Raw genomic sequence first — 22,593 nt, forward strand, 5'->3', positions numbered from 1 at the left:
GCCCTAGCGCTAGAACATGATCTGACACTCTCTGAAATCACAGTATTTTCAAGACAAAATCAAATCTACAATAATCAGCATTTTTGTATTTTTTTTTTACCATAATGAAAAAACACCCGCCACACACACACACCCGGCCACCCCCAAGGACCTGTTTCTAAAACAACTTAAGAGGAGGCGCAAGAAGGGGAAAAAAACAGACAGTTTGCGTTGACTCTGGGTTTTTTAGGAATGCAGCGGTCTAAAATCCCATCATCCGCAAGGTGAGGCCGTTGAACAAGAGGAGAAGGAAAAAGAAGCCCATTTTGGCCATAGCTGATGTCTGCGAGAGTAGAATGATATTGATTCACCTTAAAAGAAGAGGAGGGGGGGGGGGGGGGGGGGTGGAGCCAAGGAACAACACATAATCCCAAAAAACTAGGCTTCTGCTGTACAGAGGCAGAGGGTAGAAATGCAGAATTCCGTGCATGGTATTCATGGACGATGGGGGGTGGGGGTCATTTGGACAGAGGGGGGCTGATGAAGGGTAGAAGGATCTCACTCTCACTCAGCCTTAATGCCTGAACAGACAAGCCACCACTGATTTTCATGAGCTGCGGCAGAGAGGATTTGTTTTTCTTTTGATTACAGTAAGAATCAATAAAAAGTCAATGGGACTCTGAGACATCTTTTTCTTTTCTTTCTCGAGAGCTTTCACTTTCCTTTTGTTTTCTTTTTTTTTCTCCTTTTTCTTTTTTTTTTGGAAAAATATCATGCAGTCTTTAGTTCCAAAAACCCTTGGTTGTGGGAACGGATGTTTGTATTTTTGTGTTTGTCGGTCAGTCGGTTGTTTTGTGTGTAGGTTTCAGGAGGAAAAAGGAACTCAAAAATCCTTGAAATTCTTTTTTTCACAATTATTCTTAAACAATCAGGTCATCCTATTAATACTTTGTACAGCAGAAAGGTCCTTCAGATTTCACGTGTGTGTATATAAATATAATATATAGAAATATGCATATACATATCTTCAACTTGTATATGTGTATACATATTTTGCGACTGTATCAAAGCCAATTCAATGTGCTCTCAAAATATGGCCCATGATTCCTTGTGGGATGCACATCAATTCACATAGTACAACCAGTAGATTAGGTTGAAAAATCCAAAGACGATGGGAAAAATGACCCGGGACCATTTGTCAATGGTGCTGACATCAGCCAGGTTGGGGATTTTCAACTTGAGCTTGGACGAGCGACGCCGTAGTCGGCAGTTGGCCCGGCTCCGCATGGCGGCGCCGCGGTCCAGCGAGTGGTGGCTGAAGCCGTCTCGTGGCGCCATGGGCTTCCTGAATTGGACCCCAGAGCTGTCAAAGGACATGACCGAATTCCGAGAGTCACTAACGCTGCTCCCTACGTCAGATGGCATCACCTCGTTGTTCATCTCCAACGTGGTGAGGAGGATGTTCCCGTAGGCATCCACCTAGAGACAGAGAGGGAGAGAGGGAGGGGGGTGTCAGGCCTGGCTGAAACATGCAGCTGCATTAGACCCAAATCCCCATACTGCTGAAACCCTCAAGAAAAGCTTTAACAACTTCAACCCTATTATACTTTGGGGTACATCAAATTGTACAGTAGATCTACAAGCTCGCAATGTGTCACAATGCGACATATTTTGAGCTTGTAGATCTGCTATTTTCATATTTATATAAAATGTTTTCCTATTTTCTTTAAATAAACAATCGCTTATTATGACATACTCAGAATAGAGCCGCTTAGGGCTCTAAAGCACAATGCAGTGATGATATGGAATGACATTTGTTTTTCTTTGCATACTTCAAATATTTCCAAATAGTTACACACATTTCCTTTTCAAAGTACGAGATACGGTAATCTATAACTGATTCTTTCACTGGTAATACACTGATAAAATACTTGAACATCCTTTATAAACTGATCTGTTCTACAGCTCATATGAGTTCTAAATACATGTACCCCAACTTTTCTTTGTTCCTCGAGATACAGATTTCTCCGCTGTGTAAATGACCTGAAGGTGTTGCTTTGAAACGGCACGGAAATGGAGTCCTTGCAATGTGAAAGAAAAAATGAAGAGAACATTAAAATGCCTATAAAGAATTATTGGCAAGTAAGCACATTTTCTAAGAATTACAGAATGCATAACACAAACTGTTAACAGGAACAACTTCAAATAAGCATAATATTATTTCACACACACACACACACACACACACACACACACACACACACACACACACACACACACACACACACACACACACACACACACACACACACACACACACACACACACACACACACACACAAAACAAGGGGCTTCATTCAGTCTAGCCGGTTTAGCATCCACCGCTGAATATTGTCAATGCTGCTGCCACCGCCTTTGTTATTTTTGACTGTCCAATTTAGATGAAAGCTGGAAAATACATGTTCAACAGCAAGGTAGCAGAGCAAGAATGAATCAAGCCCACGAGCATAAACGTAGACAACAACCTAAATAGGAAATGAGAATGTTTACACCACTGCTGAGCTAGATGAATCACTATCTCAATGGAAAAGGGCTATGCTCTATAGAAAGCAGATTCAGTGCTTGGGGGAGAAGCAATGGATGATGGCTGGTGAATGCATATTTGGACTGTATGCTTCCTGGCAGATTACTTTGGGGAATGTGTGTTGTCAGTGTTTGAATAGAATTGACATTAGCTATAGGAATCAGATATGGGAAAAAAAAAGATGGTTGTTTTATACTTGAACTCTGATTGACACAGAGGAAGAGGAGATGGCAGAGGATGAAGATGCAAACCTGTTCCCTCAGGCGTTTCTCCTCGTATCGCGGGCGCTCGTTGTTAGCTTTGTTCAACCGTTCATTGATTTTCTTCTGCTGCTGGGGGCCCCGGCCAAAGAACACGTAATTTACAAAGGCATATTCAAGCAGGGCCAGGAACACAAACACAAAACAGCCCATGAGGTAGACGTCGATGGCTTTCACATATGGGATCTTTGGGAGAGTCTCCCTAAGGTGGGTGTTAATTGTAGTCATGGTGAGCACCGTTGTCACACCTAAGCACGCGCGCGCACACGCACACACACACACACACACACACACACACACACACACACACACACACACACACACACACACACACACACACACACACACACACACACACACACACACACACACACACACACACACACACACACACACACACACACAGAGAGAGAGAGAGAAACCATGATAAGTCACATAGTCATCAGGTCAAGGTCAGTGCATGGTGTTTGGCAAATTAAATGTACAGAAAATGAAATTAGCACTTCATCAGCTATCATTTCTGTAAAGGCCCCCAAAATGCCATCTTAACATTACACGTCATTTGTGTGCTTGCTTTGAAGAGTTATGTATCTGAAAATAGTGTTTTGATGGTGACATTTAGAGTTCAAACTAAATCCTGAGGGAACATATGGTGTCGGGGAGAATAAAATGCTGTTGGCAAGGTAACTGGGGGAAGGTCACCCCAAACCCCTCCAGTGACCCATGCCTTGTAGCCAAGTTCAAATGAATGATGGGAAGTTTATAGTTTATAGTTACTTAATTCAGCCCTTTCCTCAATTCATATTAATAACTGGGATTTGTAGCTACTTTAAGTTAGAGTTGAGGTTCCAAAAGTGGGTTTATGCAAATACCCTTTGTACTTTTTGTACTTTTTGTCAGATTACCCAGTTCGGTAGAACTAAATCTGGAGATTTGGAGACGGAGATCATCATATTTGTTCGAATGGAGTTCTAATGTGCACAGTGCACGCTACCACTGGATGGTGGTGCAGCGCAAAGATGACACATAGCTTGGTAGCGGCTAGTCTCACATAGCGAGACAACTATTCTACAATCTCCGAATGCATGCTATAGAGTCTGGAACTATACACTTCCCAAAATCCGGTTAGTGTATAAACAATACACAAGTTATTTTTCGAATTTGGCAAGCTATTGCGGCAACGGCAACGGCCGTAAGGGAAACAAGACATTTGGGTGCATTTAACACTGTATGTTCTGCGTGCACCACTGGAGCTTTCGGCGCGCAAGATCCTGTGGTGCATACACACATTTAATTGATACAGCAACCTTCCCTGGGTGCTGCATGGTGAACATTTCACTGATACAGTAACCTTCCCTGGGTGCATGGTGAACATTTCACTGATACAGCAACCTTCCCTGGGTGCTGCATGGTGAACATTTCACTGATACAGCAACCTTCCCTGGGTGCTGCATGGTGAACATTTCACTGATACAGTAACCTTCCCTGGGTGCATGGTGAACATTTCACTGATACAGTAACCTTCCCTGGGTGCATGGTGAACATTTCACTGATACAGCAACCTTCCCTGGGTGCATGGTGAACATTTCACTGATACAGCAACCTTCCCTGGGTGCTGCATGGTGAACATTTCACTGATACAGTAACCTTCCCTGGGTGCTGCATGGTGAACATTTCACTGATACAGCAACCTTCCCTGGGTGCTGCATGGTGAACATTTCACTGATACAGCAACCTTCCCTGGGTGCTGCATGGTGAACATTTCACTGATACAGCAACCTTCCCTGGGTGCATGGTGAAGAGAAATAATACAGTGGTCTTACCAAGGGCCACCCGGGCCGCCGACGCATCGTAATTGATCCAGAAGGAAACCCAAGACAGGATGGTGATCAGGATGGAGGGCATATATGTCTGCAGGATGAAATAGCCAATGTTCCTCTTAATCCTGAAACTCAGCGACAGCCTAGGGTACGAACCTGGAAAATGAGTGGAGGACAAAGTGATAGATGGAGAGGAGGGAAGAGTGGAGAGTGGAGTGAGATATATGGAGAGGAGGGAAGAGCGGAGAGGATGGACGGATAAATGGGAAAAGGAAGAGATGGAGTGATGGATTGTTGAAGAACAGAAGGAGAAGAGAAAGGTAGGGAAAACACAAGTGGAAATGAGAAAGGGAAGGAAGCGGGGGGGGGGGGGGGGGGGCTATTGGCACAACTTAAAGAGTTCCAAAGTCTGCACTCTGACAACGCACAAGGGTAGTCATTTCTCCATTTGTTCAGATGGAGCACTTAATTTCCCCAAAGCGATGGATTCCTTTCCAGGGACAAGTTCGATTCCAATTAAAACATGGCAGAAAGTCGCAAACACGGCAGATTTTTCTGCAACCCCCTATCTCAGCAGGCAGCTCCAGCGCCCCTCTGAGAATTGTCATAGAGAGCCACTCTGGTTTTCTTTAACACATTCCCTGTCCTCTAAACATTAAGAAAAGGGCATTTTCAAAAAGGGGGCGTAATTGGAACCCAAGCCTTCTGCATTTCATGAGTGAGCAAAAATTATATATGGGTACAGCAAGTCATCCCATTGTGCATTTTACAGAGAAAAGAACGGCAGCCATTTGTGGTACAACATTAATTAGTCGAGTGGATGTATTTAATTTAAACAAACCGTGACAATAAGTTGCTGATGCAAAAAGCTGTATGTATGGAGCAGGCTGACTCTTACATCCTCCACTACATATTATATGTAGTGGATATTTACAGCTCTGGAAACAATGTGTATATAGTCTATGTGAGGACTTTGTGCGACCAATTCATCAAAATGGAAAAGAGGGCTTAAGATAAGGACTATGGTTTTAATCTAAAAGGCTATGTCCTGTGAGCAACACACGGTGACAAATGACACAATCATCTCCAGGGTCCTGTAAATCTTCTGATGAATCAATACTTCGACATACATATTTTATCAAGGCTGTGATGAATAAGCAGCAACACACAAATGTGATTTACACCTACTTTTTTGTTTAGGTTCTCTCTCTCTCTTTCTCTCTCTCTCTCTCTCTCTCTCTCTCTCTCTCTCTCTCTCTCTCTGAATTGTGAATTTATTGGAAAAAGTCTGGAGTCCAATAAAATGTGATTCCTAGTACAACAATTGTGTGTATTTTCTTGGCTTCACACTGATACAGATAGATATGTCTTCACCTAGGACCTCCCTGTACAATAAATCAATGTCATACTCTGGACAAGTGGGTCCATTATGCAAACTTGATGGCCACTGAACAGCGGCCCCACTACCTATTGGGATTTGAGAGTGAGCTTTGCGCAAGGACACCTAAAAACCTAGTAGGGATTTGATATCGCTGAAGGTCTTACCTGTAGTAAATCTGACTTCTCTAGACACCAGGCGGATGCCTACGATGGAGAACTGAGGTAGCTCCAACTTGTCTACCCCCGTCACAGCACTGTCTCCTCCTTGCCAGAAGAACACAATGTCATCGGTTGTATACCCATCTGTGTAAAGGTTAGAGGAGAGGAGAGGAAGGAAGGAAAGATCACTTAATGGTTCACCTTAGGTTAATTTATAAATGCAAAGTGATAAAAACACAAATATGAAATCATAAAGAAATTAACTCTGCTTGTCAGGTTTTTTATGTTGATGTATGTTGATTAATACCAAGGCACCTTGACTTGCAGATGAAGTAACCCCATAGAAAGTAGGCTACCTTCTGAAAATGAATTACCATGATGAGCAGATTAAAATAAATCCACAAACATAAGCCTTTGCGCTCATAAAAAACAAAACTAAAACGAAGTTAAGAAAACAAAATCAAAAAGATGACAAAAAGACATTCACTTGTCTTTAGACAAGTGAATGTACATGAAGTATGTGAAGTATGTGAAGTCTAAAGACTTCACATACTTTATTATTAAGAATAACAGAATAAGTCGAAAACCTCATTAATTATGCCACCGTTTTAAACAGCTAATGAGAAAACATTCTGACCCCTGTGAACACACAGATCTGTGGATCAGTTTTTCTCTTCACCTCCGCAGAACCCTATAGAACCCTGAGGTACAAAATGGAACGATCTGGGTCCATTTGGTTACAATCCCGAAGTTAAAGTAACACTGCAATGGAGATTTCCTAGCCCAAACATTTAGACTCTCGTAGAGGTTTTTTTCGATTCTGACGAATCTCTCAACGAGAGTCTAAACGACGAGGTCCCCTTTAAGAGGGCACGGGTTTACGTGTCTGCCTCAAAATCACTCTTACCTTGTACAAATGCAAAATCTAAAAATAGAAAAAGATTGCCCCACATGTCCGGTGGGTGTGCGGGAAACAATTACTTCCGTAGCGACCGTAGTTTTCAATAAAAAAAATATTGTAATCCACTCCGTCCATACTCCTCCATTGTAAATGCGCAACAGAACATTGGCCGCGCCCCTAGTGGCCAGGGTTCTGTTGCGCATTTACAATGGAGAGAAAACCAAGATGGCCGCCAGATTCCGAGACAGAGTATGGACTTTAGTATGGACGGAGTGGATTAAAATATTTTTTTATTGAAAACTACGGTCGCTACGGAAGTAATTGTTTCCCGCACACCCACCGGACATGTGGGGCAATCTTTTTCTATTTTTAGATTTTGCATTTGTACAAGGTAAGAGTGATTTTGAGGCAGACACGTAAACCCGTGCCCTCTTAAAGGGGACCTCGTCGTTTAGACTCTCGTTGAGAGATTCGTCAGAATCGAAAAAAACCTCTACGAGAGTCTAAATGTTTGGGCTAGAGATTTCCCTGTATAGCCTACATTTTATTATATCTATTGGAGCATATGTATCTGCCATATGGTCAACATTACACCTCCAATAACTACACTTCTCAGAGTGATCAGTTAATACTTCAGAAATGGTGACGGTCATAATAGGGTTACAGTGGGTGGAAGAAGTCAGGCCAGACCTTAGAGTATATATGAATAGAGACGGCACCGGATATCTCCTCCCATCCACTTGCATTAAGTTGCTCAAAAGCGCATGAGGCGATTTCACTAAGGAACAGAGTGCATTCTGGGATGGATTTGCCCCAAACTCATGAACGCGCTGGCCGTTGACTACATAGATATATATAAACACTAGATAGCTCACCCGCGCTGTTGGCCAATGGAGAGCGACGTCGTTACGTGGCGGCCATCTTACCTCGGGACACATAACATTGTGTCTTTGGGGCATGTACTCTTAAATTACCATAACTTCCTCAATTATCAACCGATTTTCAAACGGTTTGGTTTGTTATAAACGTCAGAGACGTCCGCATACTTATATGCTTTTATACGACGTTCATATAAAAAACATAAATTAAGCAGATAAGCGTCCTGAATCATAGCCACGTTGACAACGTTTGTAATAAACCAACCCGTTTGTAAATCCGTCAAGATTTGAGCGAGTTATGACTGTTTCTGTTTGAGCTGCCATTGAACATACTGTACTGTAGCCCCGAAGTAAGATGGCTGCCGGGTGAACGACGTCAGAAACTCCGCCTTGAGCCATCTAGTGTTTATATATATCTATGGTTGACTATCATTGCACGCGTTCACGTATGAAACAGCGGCGTTCACGTATGAAACTGCGTTCACGTGTCATCGTGAACGTGCACAATGATAGTCAACGGACCAGCGCGTTCATGAGTTTGGCCCAGCGCTGCAATACCAAATTCGGCCACTATGTCCATTTCTCCTCAGGGTTTCCTCCGGGTGCCGTCTCTATTCATATATACTCTAAGGGCCAGACAGAGTGGGGTTACAGTATGTGTAGATTTGATATCTGTCCTGTTAAGTCTGCAGGCCTAAAATCAACTAGGGAAGACTTGGTCATGGAAATCCATCAAAGTATGTTTCGGCTGTATAGGAAGGATAGGTCTAAAGGTTTGCTGTTGCTGGGTACCACCATAGACATAAAGGCTAGATGGCTCAAGGCGGAGTCTCCGACGTAGTTCACCCGGCTCGCTCAAATCTTGACGGATTTACAATGGGTTGGTTTATTACAAACGTTATCAACGTGGCTATGATTCAGGATGCTTATCTGCTTAATGTTATTTTTTTATATGAACGTCATATAAAAGCATATAAGTAGGCTATGCGGACGTCTCTGATGTTTATAACAAACCAAGCCGTTTGAAAATCGGTTGAAAATTGAGCAAGTTATGGTTATTTAAAAAGTACATGCCCCGAAGTAAGCCACTTCGATGGAGAGCCACGTAGCGACGTGGCTCTCCATTGGCCAGCAGCGTGGGTGAGCCATCTAGCCTTTCTTATCTACGGGTACCACTACCTGCTCATGTGGGCATAGAGGGAGGCAGATACAATTGCCAAAAGAGCAGTAGAGATGACAGAAATTATAGAGGTGCCTTTTGGTAAAGGGGAAGCTAAGGCTGTATTGAAAGAAGAGATGAATAAAAAATGGCAGAATAAATGGGACAGTGATAACAGAGGAAAAACATATTATAACATACAGAAAGATATCAATGCACAGGGTGTGATGAGAGGGAACAGAAGGGAGGAGATTGACCAGATTATGGTTCGACCATACAGGGCTAAACAAAACACTATTCGTGATAGGGAAAAGTAAGTGATAAATGCTCAGAATGTAATGATATAGAAAACGCAGAACATATTTTGATGTTGGAAATATGGGGACGAGAGGATTAGATTGATACAGAAGGTGGTTGAGGCAGGAAGACAGTGGAAACTACTACAGTAGGTATACTGGGAACTGGAGACAGGGTTCAGAACAAACAGAAAGCAGTTATTGAGTACTTGAAGGAGATAGGGGTATATCATAGGATCTATGGTGCAGTACTATTACTAGTACTATTCTAATATATAGCAGTTTTAAGTAAATAAAGTAGTGTAGGGAGTCATACTACATACTCCGGTACAGTAGGTGGCGGTATGCACCTTAAAGCTATTGGTTGCAACCCGCCATAATATTGAAGAAGAAGTTCACAGAGTGCAGCAGCAAAATGGCTCACCTGAAACCGCCATTCTGTGTTGGGTGAAATCACCCCAGCTCCAGTATCTACTTGTAGGTTCAATCCAGATGCCAATAATGGTCAGTGAAATAGTTTTTTATTGACATGGTGGTTGTTTGAAATGCTGCTGAATGTGTTCATGGTTTTAACTGCTACAGTTTTTAGTTGGTTAAGGAACACATTGGAGCATTGCTTTCTGTGTGTGTGTGTGTGTGTGTGTGTGTGTGTGTGTGTGTGTGTGTGTGTGTGTGTGTGTGTGTGTGTGTGTGTGTGTGTGTGTGTGTGTGTGTGTGTGTGTGTGTGTGTGTGTGTGTGTGTGTGTGCGTGCGTGTGTGTGTGGGCCCCCCCCCCCCCCCCCCCCCACACACACACACACTTGGTACACTTGGCTGAAAATGTATTTAATTTTGTGTTTGAAAAGTTTAAAAGTACAAGGCGCAAGTTGGCACCTCGCTCGAGTGCAACCTATAGTTTAGTCTGTTATTTGCTGCTGGATCACCTACAGTAACTTGCCTTTGTTCTCTAATCTCTGCTGCGTATGTGTCTCTGTAATGGACAGTCAAGGAGGACTCTGTGTAGACCAGAGCCATAGAGTAAGACAGAGTTACGACATGTGGTTCATGCAGTTAGGACTCACCCCGTGGCGTCTGCCTGCGGTTAGGGTTAGGTTTTTGGGCACGCCACGACTGACACAGCGCTGATTAAACCAATCACCGTGCCACCTGCCATTGCCTTTAAGAGATCCATTATCCATTTAACATTATGCCCAGTGATTTACACTATGGCCCATGGCCATGGAAGAGCGACACACGTTGCTGCCTTGAAATATAGCCTATTTATATTTGATACAGAGGCCGGGTTGTTTTGTGTCCAGTAGCTCCAACACAGCCTCACTCGTGCAAATCTAATAACTTCTTTGACTAGACAATTAAACACAATAAGCACAAGGAATTGACACTGCTGATTATAGTACATTTCCAATCACAGAGATTTGTGGAGAATTAAGACAGAACGAGACCTGAGCTGTGAATGTTGTGCAACATGACTCAAGCCGAGGCAGCTCCAACTCAGGTCTCACCGTCTCAGAGTCAGGAGCGCATTCTTTTATCAAACAGAATTCGCATTATGGGTGGTTTGAAGAGGCACTTTCCATTGTCCTAAACTTGTGTGCAGACACACCTCCACCCGCAAATATAGGAGTCAGCTAAATTAATAGTGGGTTGTGTGGCCGCAACATAACGTTTACGCATAGTGGAAGCTCCTAAATGCGTAATTCACGGAAAATGTTTATTACTTGAGGATAAAACATGGCATAAGATGGAGACCTTAAGTGTGCAAACTGTGCATATCCTATCACAGATGTGGTTGTTGAATTAGGCCAATGGTTCTCAAACTTTTTAATTTCAAGGACCCCCCCATAACCTTCAGAATTACAGATCTGTAAGGGGACATTTTTAACCCCCTCAATGAAGCCAGAGGGTTCTTGGACCCCACTTTAAGAACCAATGAAATAGGCAATTACCGGTACATCTCCACATGGTTCATCGGTGGAACATGACATCACAGAACAGCCCCCTCAGCCCCCTCATTCACATTGAATTATTATCGAATATAGAAATTCCCCACTCCTTGTTTCTCCTCGCTGATCCTTCTGTAAATGCCATAACTCTGCCATGGCTGTGACTTATTTCCTTTCATGTAGATCTGCCATCTACTGTATCAATTAATATAGAGGACATGTTTATGTCTTGTGCCACCTCAAACATCTCAGTTGCATTATATCCTGGGCTGTAGATATACAGTAGATGTCACTTAAAGATGATATAAGGTGATAACATTTTTATGTTGACAAATAATACAAAGAAAATTAGAAAAAGTGCCCCTCGGGGCACAGGTCTCCACCACGGCAGGTCAGGTTGTGGCCTCCTGGTGGCGCTATAATAGGCCAATGTGAAAAGGGTGCCATTTCTTTGTACGCCTTGGATGGCAATTGGATGATTTGAAGAAAATTAGAAAAAGTGCCCCTCGGGGCACAGGTCTCCACCAGGGCAGGTCAGGTTGTGGCCTCCTGGTGGCGCTATAATAGGCCAATGTGAAAAGGGTGCCATTTCTTCGTACGCCTTGGATGGCAATTGGATGATTTGAGGCATTTTGTTCCAAAAATGTGTTTTCCTAAAATCCACCTGTTGGAGGCCAATGTGAAAAGGGTGGGATATATTCCTCAGCCTAGTAGGAAAGTCTGTGAAAGATTTCACGTAAATTGCACGCTGCGTTCATGATTTGAGGCTTTTTGTTCAAAACGGGGCCAATCCTGCAAATTTGGAACCCAATGTTAGCCAATTAGGATGGAATATGAAATATCGGACAGATCCGTCTTGAACACATGACTATAGAGATACTGTGTAACGATTTGCGGGATTTTTGGACAGAATCTGTTGGGAGTAATATCAAAAAATGTGTTTTACAAAAGTCGGCCTCCTGGTGGCGCTATAACAGGCCAAAATAAATTATTGGTTTGTTAACGCTCTTTGTTGGTTGCCTTATTCTCTCCTTGTGTCTTGCCTATCACTGCTTTTTGTTTTTTGTTTGTGAGTCACTTTGATTCTTATATTTCTAACATACTTGTACTGTAGGAACAGTCTGTCAGTCTGTGACTTTGAAATGGTTCATTCAGTGCACAGAAGAGTAGTGGTTCACACCCCAGAGTCATTCTATTTATGCTTCTGATTGTTTTGATGTCCTCCTATGATCTTTATGGGGATTGGTGGGGCGGCTCCCTATGATACCCTATGGTATTTAGGATGATAATTGGGATAGGTGGGACGTCTACCTATGATAATTAGGATTAACTGCCGCACCCCTTCAAGTTTCGAGGATTGGGATTCATCATCATAAGAACATAGTTGCGAATAACAGCCTTTTAAGAATGTTTCATGAATCTGACTCGAATTTACTTAGGAAGAAATGTAATATAAGAAGAAAACTTACAAAAGTATTGCGAATTAGTCCCAGTGATGTTAAATGAATGCTGTTCTGCACCACATGCACTGCTGTCCCGCAAGTTATCCTGTAGCTCAGTGTATCACAGCATACATCGCGACAAAGTTCTACATGAATATTCATTAACATGTGTCACTTGGTTTTATTTCCCTGTGCACTTTCCAGAAGGTGCAATAAAACTGCCATTACAATTACGTGTGACCTCAGCAGAAGATTTATGTCAATATGTTACTTTATACATGATTGTGCAGCGCAGCATTTCACCGTCTCTGAGGCGTTGGTATATTTCACATTCTAATACTCTTGTTCTAGCCCCATAACATGGAACACCCAAGAACTGACAGGGATTCATTCCCTGTAAATCTTTCCCACAAGTTATAGGGTAAGCAAATGTGACTTTGTCCATGAAACGCAGCTGGCACGTGCGGTCCTTTATCAATCAATTTAATATCTAATGAGAAATATTCCCTTTAGCATTATGCATTCCTCCAGCATAATTAAAAAACAGCAGATATTCTTTAGAATCTTGACTCATATCCATATTTCCTTCCATGTTGGTACCCCAAGGGTAATGAGTGGTTTCATCATGAACGCAACAACAAAAACTATCTGGTATATTGAACGAGCATGTTGACTTGCAGGGTGGTCAATGAAATGATCAAGTGCATATATTTTTTTTACATCATACAACAGGCATATCATTTGCCTGAACATCATTCATCATCTAAATGAAGGTGCTTGCCAAATAATCATTAATTTTCAATACCATCATACTGTATCATAAGCTATAAAACTTAAAAAAAAGATTAATCTTTAAATGTGCTGTACAAATGAAGTGATTTGAAATATGGGACATCGAAATTATAGAGAGACAAAAAAGAAGAAGTTGCTGCACTTGCTGAAACCGTGCTGTAGTAATTTGATATAGTAAAAGAGGAGAAACAGAATTAAACTGTTCATTATTTATATTGGTATTAAATATGACCTTTAAGCAGCTGTTCTTTTCTATCCAGTAAATTGAAAAGACAGTAACAGGAACGAAGTGTCCTTGAGCAAGACACTAAACCCCTAATTGCTCCCGATGTGCTGGTTGGTGCCTCGCATGGTTTCCTCTGCCATCGGTGTATGAATAGGTGAATGTAATGCACAATCTATGTAAAGCGCCTTGGATAAAGGCGCTATATATACCATTTAGGAAGAGAGGGATCCCCAAATTAGATTTTGCATGAGGTGTTCAAAGGTGCAGGGGTCGCTCCCTCCATCTGTCAGGCTAAGGGGGACGACTGATCAATACACATCAGCAAAGCACTTTCAATTTTACCTGCATTTGTCAAAGCTGTCATTGGCTTCACATTTAACACATGTATAACAAATGGGAGGAACCAGCTAAGATGCCGATCATTTCAACAAATGGTTGTTTTAAATGATCTTAGTGACACTGAGTGATACACAGTTCCTTTAGCATTGCTGAGACATAAATCTTGCGTTGATCAGAAATAGCCCCTCCAAAAAGGGTAGCCTATAAAAAATACGTTGTCTATCAACTTCTACGATGGAAGTATTTAGTGAAAAACACCATACGAAAGCACTATGACACAATTATACATATTTACAGTATATTATATTTGACAGGAATGAGGCCAGTCTGTCATTTGTTTATCTATTTATGAGTACAAAGACTGAATAGAACAGTGGTTCTCAACGTTTTTGGCTGGGGACCCCCGGAAATGCTTTGGCAATGTCTCGGGACCCCCGCCCCGTCCCCTCCCGACCCCCAATATAAATGGACTGCTACAATAACCTTAATAATAGAGACAATACACCATAAATAAATACTGAAACCAGATATAATCATTAGGGAAGGTGTATGCATGTACTATGTGTACTATATGTAAACTCTTCCTTTCTATTTTCCAGCCATTCAGTTGCATTTTGTTTTTGAAAATAATTTGGGGACCCCCCCCAAAATTATTTGACGACCCCCCCGAGGGGTCGCAACCCACGGGTTGAGAACCCCTGGAATAGATGACTACTGTATGTGATTGTGAGGGAAGCACAGGAATGAATGTTCTTGATTTCAGTGTCTGAAAACTATGCCACTTTATTCTGATACCTAATAAAAGACAAGCCAATAACTGACATGGTCTGACATTTGCATTGAGATGCTGCAGAACTCATCTTAATCTAGTTAAACGGGATGGGGTTGTTCTTCGGGGTCAAGTTTGTGGGTGAAGTAATTAAGGAGTATGATATGAAGCATAGTTTGCATCGTAGACTCACAGCTTTCAATTTCCAGGGTGCAGTTCTGCTCATCCAGAGGGTATCTCCTCAGATCCATCATGCAAGCAGCTGTAGTGGTTATTCTAGAGAGGGAGAGAGAGAGGAGACAGTGGATGACAATAGCCTGGCTAATAAGCCAGACTCAAATCACACTGTCGTGTGGTATTTGAGTCTGGAGATGCTGTGTATGGATCTTGTTTCCCGGGGGGTGGGTTCAAACATTTTCTCTTTGAATTGGTTAGAGGTACTGTCAGTCAAAGGTCTCAAGCATTGAATGTCACTGTACCAAAGCCCGCCCATATTGCATGCCGTGTCCCGATTGGCCACACCAGTTCTCTGGTGTAGGAAATGGGCGTACAATTGAGCCTCTCCAGACCGTAATCCGCCGGCAGGCAATTTTTTTTTTGCCAACGGCTGATTCGGTCTGGCTTATTAGCCAGGCTAGGATGACAAAGCATAAGACGACTAGAAACATTTGCACAGGTCTCCGCCAGGTATAGTAGAAGTCTATCTTAGCCAATCAGGATGGAATATGAAGATCCGTCTTGATCACATGACTGATGTGTACCGATTTGCGTGAAGTTTTGTCCAAATCTGTTCGAATTAAATCCTTTTTTTTGTTTTTGTTTTTTTAATCAGCCTCCTGGTGGCACTATAACAGGCTGATGTGACAAAATTGGGGCCAGAGGTTCTGCACTGGTGTCCAGGGAGAGAGTGTGCACAGTTTCTCTTTGATTAAGCCAAAGGAGGAATGGACACACACCACGGACACACAGACGCACTGACAGACGTACAGGGGCAGAAAACATAATTTGTGTTATACATTTGGTAAACTGACTTTCAAAACTGTTTGTTTATGACATTACTCTACTATGAAAATTGGAGAGGTAGGTGTCAAAGGACAAGAGAGAGGCCAAAGCACAATACGTGACACAGCTGTCGAAATGAATTTGATCTCATAACTTTGCAAGAGTAGGGCATCATAGTCTTGGCATGCTGCGTGGTCATTATGATAAACTTCTAGGAACCAAAGGTTAGAGGGGCAGGAATTTTCTCTACTCTCCTTTCATACCCAGATAGACAGAAAACTGGAGATGAGACAGACAGTGTGTGTCTGGCAGACAGAGGAGAAACCAGAGACAAGGGCGTGGCTACACGGCACTGCGTTGGACATTTGACAGTTCTGTACAAAGAAGCGAACAGTAAAGGGTTTGGATCTGATCCCAGCCCAGTTCAGCAAGATACTGTATACAGTATGTATCTGTCTAGAGGCAAAACATTTACAGCCACCAGGTATGAATGGTTAGTCAAACCTATTTCACATAATATACTGTAGTTATCACCAACAGATAAATTAACAAGCTTTTGCAACTTTGCCAGGGTTGTACCCATTATGAGAGAATTATAGATGAATGATAGGGTGGTCCAGTGGATAGACCACTTTAGCCATGCCAAGCCCTGCCGATCGAAGCATCCTTTGAACAAGGCACTGAACCCCAACCTTCTCTCTCAATGTCTCTCTGGATGAGAGCATCAACTCAAATGTGATAAAAAAAATCACACCTGTGTGAACTGAGTGGTGCAAGGTCTTATATAGTCTGATCAGCTATGTCAGTGACGTCACACACTAACCATAGCAACCATGCTCACCTGTGCACGGACACGTACACAGGTATACAGACACGTACACAGGTACACAAACATACAGACAAAGCTGGTTGTTGGAGTGGTTTGCACCACTCAAAAAAGGCTAAAGTCATACGATGGCGTCACATGCGAAAATAGCCAAACTACGAGAACAGTGAAATCATTTAGAAAGAAAGGGCTGGCAACTCACTTCTGTATTGCTCCATTAAACATTGTTTCGACCTACATGGATCGTCTTCAGGTTAAAATTGGTAAATAAAAAAGCTTTTTTAACTAAGAGACTCCATGTAGCACGTTATTTAATAAAGTGGAGCAATATTGAAGTTAGTTTTGAAGTTAGTAGAAAGAATGGTCTAAATCACTGTAAAGACAGACATACATATGAATGCAAAACCAGACACATTGAGTGCAATGAAAATGAAAATTGTGCACTAGAAAAAACATGTTGAGGCAGGCAAAGAATCTCAGGATGACAGTGTTTTTGATGATGATTTAAATATTCTTGCGGAGCAATGCGTGGACTTTATTTTATTTTACTTGGATCAATCTCTGTCCTGTGTCTGTGTATGAGATTTTCTGGTTGAGCGTTTTCATTGCCGTTTCATTGCGGTTTCCTGGAAATGCATTTCTGGCAGGTACTGTGGCTTTATGAATGATGCATGTATAACAGCAAATTCAATTTCAGTATATCCACATGCCCAGGAAAACAGCGCTGGCTATACAAATTATGCGAGTAGGACTTTTTGGCGTTTAACTGAGATATTTACTGGTGCAGCACATTTTAGTAATTACATTTGTGCTGTTCACACTGGCTGGCATGTGCTCATCACAACAACATCTACGCAGATTCTGTCCTCTTGTGTAAATGAAACAGTTTAATTTTCGACCCATCATATCACTGTCACAGGTTTGTTGGGGTGGGGGGTATGTACAATAAGAGGGCGGGAGCGAATGTTACGAAGCTTCACTTGTTACAGCCACATTTTATTTGGGTTGAAGTATTGATCCCGCCTTGTTCAAGGTTACTATGGCTGCCTCAGTCCAGTAGGCCTATTACAGTATATCAGAGCTACATCGATGCACCAAACAAATCCAATGCAATTTTACAGAATTATAACTGACAGTAAAATCACATTACATTAGACCACATTGTGTCTTGTATGCAGTTTGAAACGGTTCCTGGTCAGGAATGGTGGTGTTAATCAAGCAAAAAGCACAGTATGCATTCACAAACAAAATGCCTGTTATCGAGTTACTGGGCATTTATGAAGGAATTTCCTTCATGGAGACGGATTTTATTCATGGAGACAGAGAGCAAGTACTGCACATTCCTGATGGTGTTTGTGAGGAAACAGTAAAGTGCTGGACGGTAGACTAATTGGAAGACAAAATGGTCTAATAAAGCGACCGGGTCCCCAAAAAGTGTCGGAGGCATGTACTCATTATTTGTGATGACAATGAGCTATTCTGCTGCAAAAGAATGTACTGTAACAGCCCACGCTGTGCTCTGTTCTGCTGTACTGTGTTAGACATCGGAGAACCCCCCCCCTTTTTTTACTGAACTCTTGCAGATCCCTTGCCTCTCTGTCTGCAAAAGGAAGGGTTTTGGAAACAAAAACACGTTTTGCTCTCGTTTCTACCATCAGCAGTTGCAAACAGTGCTGTAGTAGCTGGTGGAGATATGTTCGTTTTTTTTTGTTACATTATCGACTGCATAATGTTGAGGAGAATGTGTCTGCAGTTCTAATGCAGGAATAACAAGGGATGCATGAATTTGAACACTGTGCTAGACTTAACTAGCTCCTCTAGTGAGAGTGCAGGACAGGGTTGCTATTGATTCATGCTGGGAGCCGACAGCATCACCATTCACTACATTATTTGCCACACATCTTTTCAGACAAAATGTAGAAACAAACCCTTGTAGAAACTAAACTTAAAGTAGCTTAACAAGACTCCCTATCACTGAGAGACATCAGAAGTGAGTTGCTAGGATACCACGTTGCTTGACCAAAGAGTGGGGGTCAGTGTGGGTGGGGGTGGGTGATGTAGTGAGGTGTCCTGCCTGTAGCCCCGAAGCCTGGTAGCCCCCTTGACTAGTTGGCTGAGAGGGGATTCTCCTTGGGAAGAGCTTTAGGTGTGTTTGAATCCGGGCGGTTACATTTAGAAACACACAGCGTAGTCTTGGATGATGTTATAGTGAAGTGGACAGAGTCATTGTTTATTAAAAGGTGACAAACAAAGCTGCTCAACCGAAAAAATGGCTCCAAGACAAAGTAAAACAAAAACAATAAAACGTGCTTACTATATCTGGATAACCTTCCTTGAGAGAGAGGATATGTTTCCTAGCTATCTGTTTATTAGTTGTGAATGCTACAGTACATCTTTATTTCTTTTGGCCCTGATTCATTTGACGTACACTGCACATATACACTCTCTGCTGCTCCTTGTTTTTGTAGCATATAAGTGACACTTAAACTGCCCCTCCGCCTCAAGTATCATTAAATCCAATGTCGTTGCACAGCCTTCAACAAAGCCTGAGTATCCCCCAAAATCTATTCTTAATATCACTCATATCTTGTAGCATTTCAGAAGGGAGAGAGCATTATATGAAAAAAGGACAATGAAGGGGGTTATCGAATGAATCTTTTGAAACGTTTACAATTTTTAAAGAAGGAATGGGAAAGTCCAACACTACCAACTGAGTCAGAAATAGGCAGTGACACAATAGAAACTTTCATTTTTGTAAATGTGATTCATCATTTTAGAATTAAAGCTGCAATTCATAACCTTTATGTCCTAAACCAGGATTTGAATCCAGGTCTCCCGCAGGAGAGACAACATTTCTACTGCTCAGCCGGGAGGCATGAGGGAGATATTGCGCTTATGAGCTTTGGTCAGTACTTCAATGGTCAATGAGCAGGTGTCCTACTGTACTTGACACCAGGGTCTCAATGGAAGAGTAGGCCACCTCCAACCATTACAGATGTGCTAGTTATTGTATTACACTCCACCATAACAAGACGTTAAATTGTGTGGCTGGATGGTGGCTGGATGGTGGCTGGATGGTAACCGCAAGGTTGCCAGTTGCCAGTTGCCAGTTGCCAGTTGCCAGTTCGAATCCGGGCTCCCCCAGAGTTGTTGTCGAAGTGTCTTTGAGCAAGACACTGCACCCCAAATTGCTCCTGATGTGCTGGTTTGCATGGTTTCCATGTGTGTGTGAATGGGTGAATTGATGCACAATCTATGTAAAGCGCCTTGGATAAAGGCGCTATATAAATGCACCATTTACCATTTATCCGATATAAAACTAACATTACGTTACGTACCGTATATACATACACCTACGTATACTAGGCTGTGTGACAGGATATAATAGGCTGTATGCACTGTATATTACTAGGCTGTATATGTTGTAACTGGAAGGATGCAGTATACGTACGGTATACAGGCTGAGTATACTGTATACAACTCACTGCCGTTGCTAGTGAGTTGTGACAGGGTACAGTGTACTGTACAGTGTCAGTATGTGGCTCTTGGTCAGCTAACTTTCTTTCGACCTTACTTAGTTATACTCAAAGCTTATGGTGTCTCTCTCAACCTGCTTCACAGATACACAAGCCAGGGTGATGACCCCAGACCCCCAAGCTCAGCTTCTTCTGAGCCCATTCTCCTGTGACATGCTGTGAATGCTGGACCCTAGAGCCTGCCCTAAAGAGATGACGCCACTGGAGGGCTCATCAAATTTTGACCCTAGCATCACTTACACAACTAATGAAGTCAAGTAGAAGACGGCTCAAGGTAGGAACTTCGTTTTTTGCTTCTTTGCTGCTGCTTCTTGTGTTGAATGCTGTGTGTATACTAGTGTAATTCAAGCTGGTTTACTATTACTGTCATTTTGGGACCCAATGACTGGGTGGAAATGAAACATGTTCAGTAAGTGTTTCTGGAATTGAATACTGATGTGAATCTACAGTTTGTATGTTGTGTTGTATCTGCTGTTGAAGGTATGTGAGTACGTTCCGGATTGCAGCTTTAACGCAACAATGGAGAAAGCATGGCTACTAAACGCAGAGGCGCCATCAGGCGCCTCTCCGTTTGACACTTTGATCGAGTTGAGACAAATACTGCACATATGCAGCCAATACACAACGACTATGGAAACGGTGCTAGACCATGGCATGCACTAGTGCCGATCAGGAGGAAAAAAATAGACCAGTCCAGGCATCCCCAAATAGGACATTAAGACCCCCCCCCCCTCCAGCGCATATGACTAAACGGAGACGCAAGTTTGGTAGTTCAAAGACGAAGTAGTTCTCTCTCTCTCACACACACATTGTGAATGTGCATAGGCGCCTTAGAGGGGGTCATTTGGGTTTGAATGTCCCCGCAATATTGGGGAATGACTGGTCTATTTATTTATTTATTTTCCCCGACCGGTGCTGGTGGTCTCTCTAGCACCGTTCCCATTTTGTTGCGCAATCGTCGTTGTATATTAAGTTAAATTGATCACTGTTGCATTGTTTTGTTCATGTACATTTTGCTGGGTTCAAACTGAAACAAAATGTGGTTTAATCATTATGATCTGTTTGAAAAATTGAAATATAGGCCTTCTTCTTATAGATGTGCCTCCTTCCAATAAAAGTCTGGTACCCGCTTCAGTTGAAACAAATACAAGACCTGGTCACTATTTGAGGATTTGCGGTATTTGCCAGCGAAAGGCCAAATGTCTAGCTTCAACAGTAACTTAGGTCAACATTAAAAAAAAATGCACTCACCTCAGCCCATACAAGACGGTGCCGTCAGGATGCAGGCGAATCATTCGGTTCTTCACAGTCACACCGTGAAGGAAGGACTTCTTGTCGTTGAGGAAGTAGGTGTCTGGGAGCCAGAGCTGGTCCGCTACGCGGTTATCCAGCGTCAGGTTTAGATTCATCTCTGAATAGGCTAGTCGCTTATCTCGCCAGCTTTGCTGGAAATACATTGTGATAGTGTAGTCCTGGGGAAGGAGAGGAGAGGAGGAAATACATTGTGATAGTGTAGTCCTGGGGAAGGAGAGGAGAGGAGGAAATACATTGTGATAGTGTATAGTCCTGGGGAAGGAGAGGAGAGGAGGAAATACATTGTGATAGTGTAGTCCTGGGGAAGGAGAGGAGAGGAGGAAATACATTGTGATAGTGTATAGTCCTGGGGAAGGAGAGGAGAGGAGGAAATACATTGTGATAGTGTAGTCCTGGGGAAGGAGAGGAGAGGAGGAAATACATTGTGATAGTGTATACTGTATAGTCCTGGGGAAGGAGAGGAGGAGGAAATACATTGTGATAGTGTATAGTCCTGGGGAAGGAGAGGAGAGGAGGAAATACATTGTGATAGTGTATACTGTATAGTCCTGGGGAAGGAGAGGAGAGGAGGAAATACATTGTGATAGTGTAGTCCTGGGGAAGGAGAGGAGAGCGTGAAAGCAATTTATTTGTTGTCATTCACTTTGGTTACGGTATGCTGCTTGTTCACTGCAAATATGGCTTGGCTCATTGCTGTCGGTGGCATGTCATGCAACCTGGTCAGACACATTTCTTTTGGATGTCTTGCATATGCCTGATTTACAGTACACCTAGTTGCGTGCTGGTGTTGTGCACAAAAAATAGCAGATATACAATACAGATTATATCTGCAATTTTCAGTGTATGACACGATGTACAACCAAGTTAGTCTTTATTGTCTTTCTGGTTTGAATCAAAACAGATTATACAACAACTGAGTTATACTGTAAGTTGTAAACCATGTTGCCATCAACAAATCATATACAGTAGGAAAAAAACAAACAAACAA

General features: G+C 42.4%; 1 protein-coding gene across 1 annotated transcript in view; it reads right to left on the minus strand.

Annotated features, from left to right (window-relative positions):
• Positions 1 to 1,101: 1,101 nt before the first annotated feature.
• Positions 1,102 to 22,593, minus strand: part of gabrb4 (gamma-aminobutyric acid type A receptor subunit beta4) — a gene marked incomplete at its 3' end in the record, with an annotated part of 67,380 nt that continues 45,888 nt past the window's right edge. Inside the window, exons 4-10 of the mRNA XM_079507532.1 lie at positions 21,543 to 21,763; positions 15,121 to 15,203; positions 6,189 to 6,326; positions 4,647 to 4,799; positions 2,815 to 3,071; positions 1,971 to 2,060; positions 1,102 to 1,458 (exon numbers count right to left, since the gene is read on the minus strand). Of these exons, the coding sequence (XP_079363658.1) occupies positions 1,102 to 1,458; positions 1,971 to 2,060; positions 2,815 to 3,071; positions 4,647 to 4,799; positions 6,189 to 6,326; positions 15,121 to 15,203; positions 21,543 to 21,763 (1,299 nt within the window). The remainder of the gene's footprint in view (positions 1,459 to 1,970; positions 2,061 to 2,814; positions 3,072 to 4,646; positions 4,800 to 6,188; positions 6,327 to 15,120; positions 15,204 to 21,542; positions 21,764 to 22,593) is intronic.

The sequence above is a fragment of the Electrona antarctica genome (assembly GCF_951216825.1).
Source record: "Electrona antarctica genome assembly, chromosome: 8".
Classification (NCBI taxonomy): domain Eukaryota; kingdom Metazoa; phylum Chordata; class Actinopteri; order Myctophiformes; family Myctophidae; genus Electrona; species Electrona antarctica.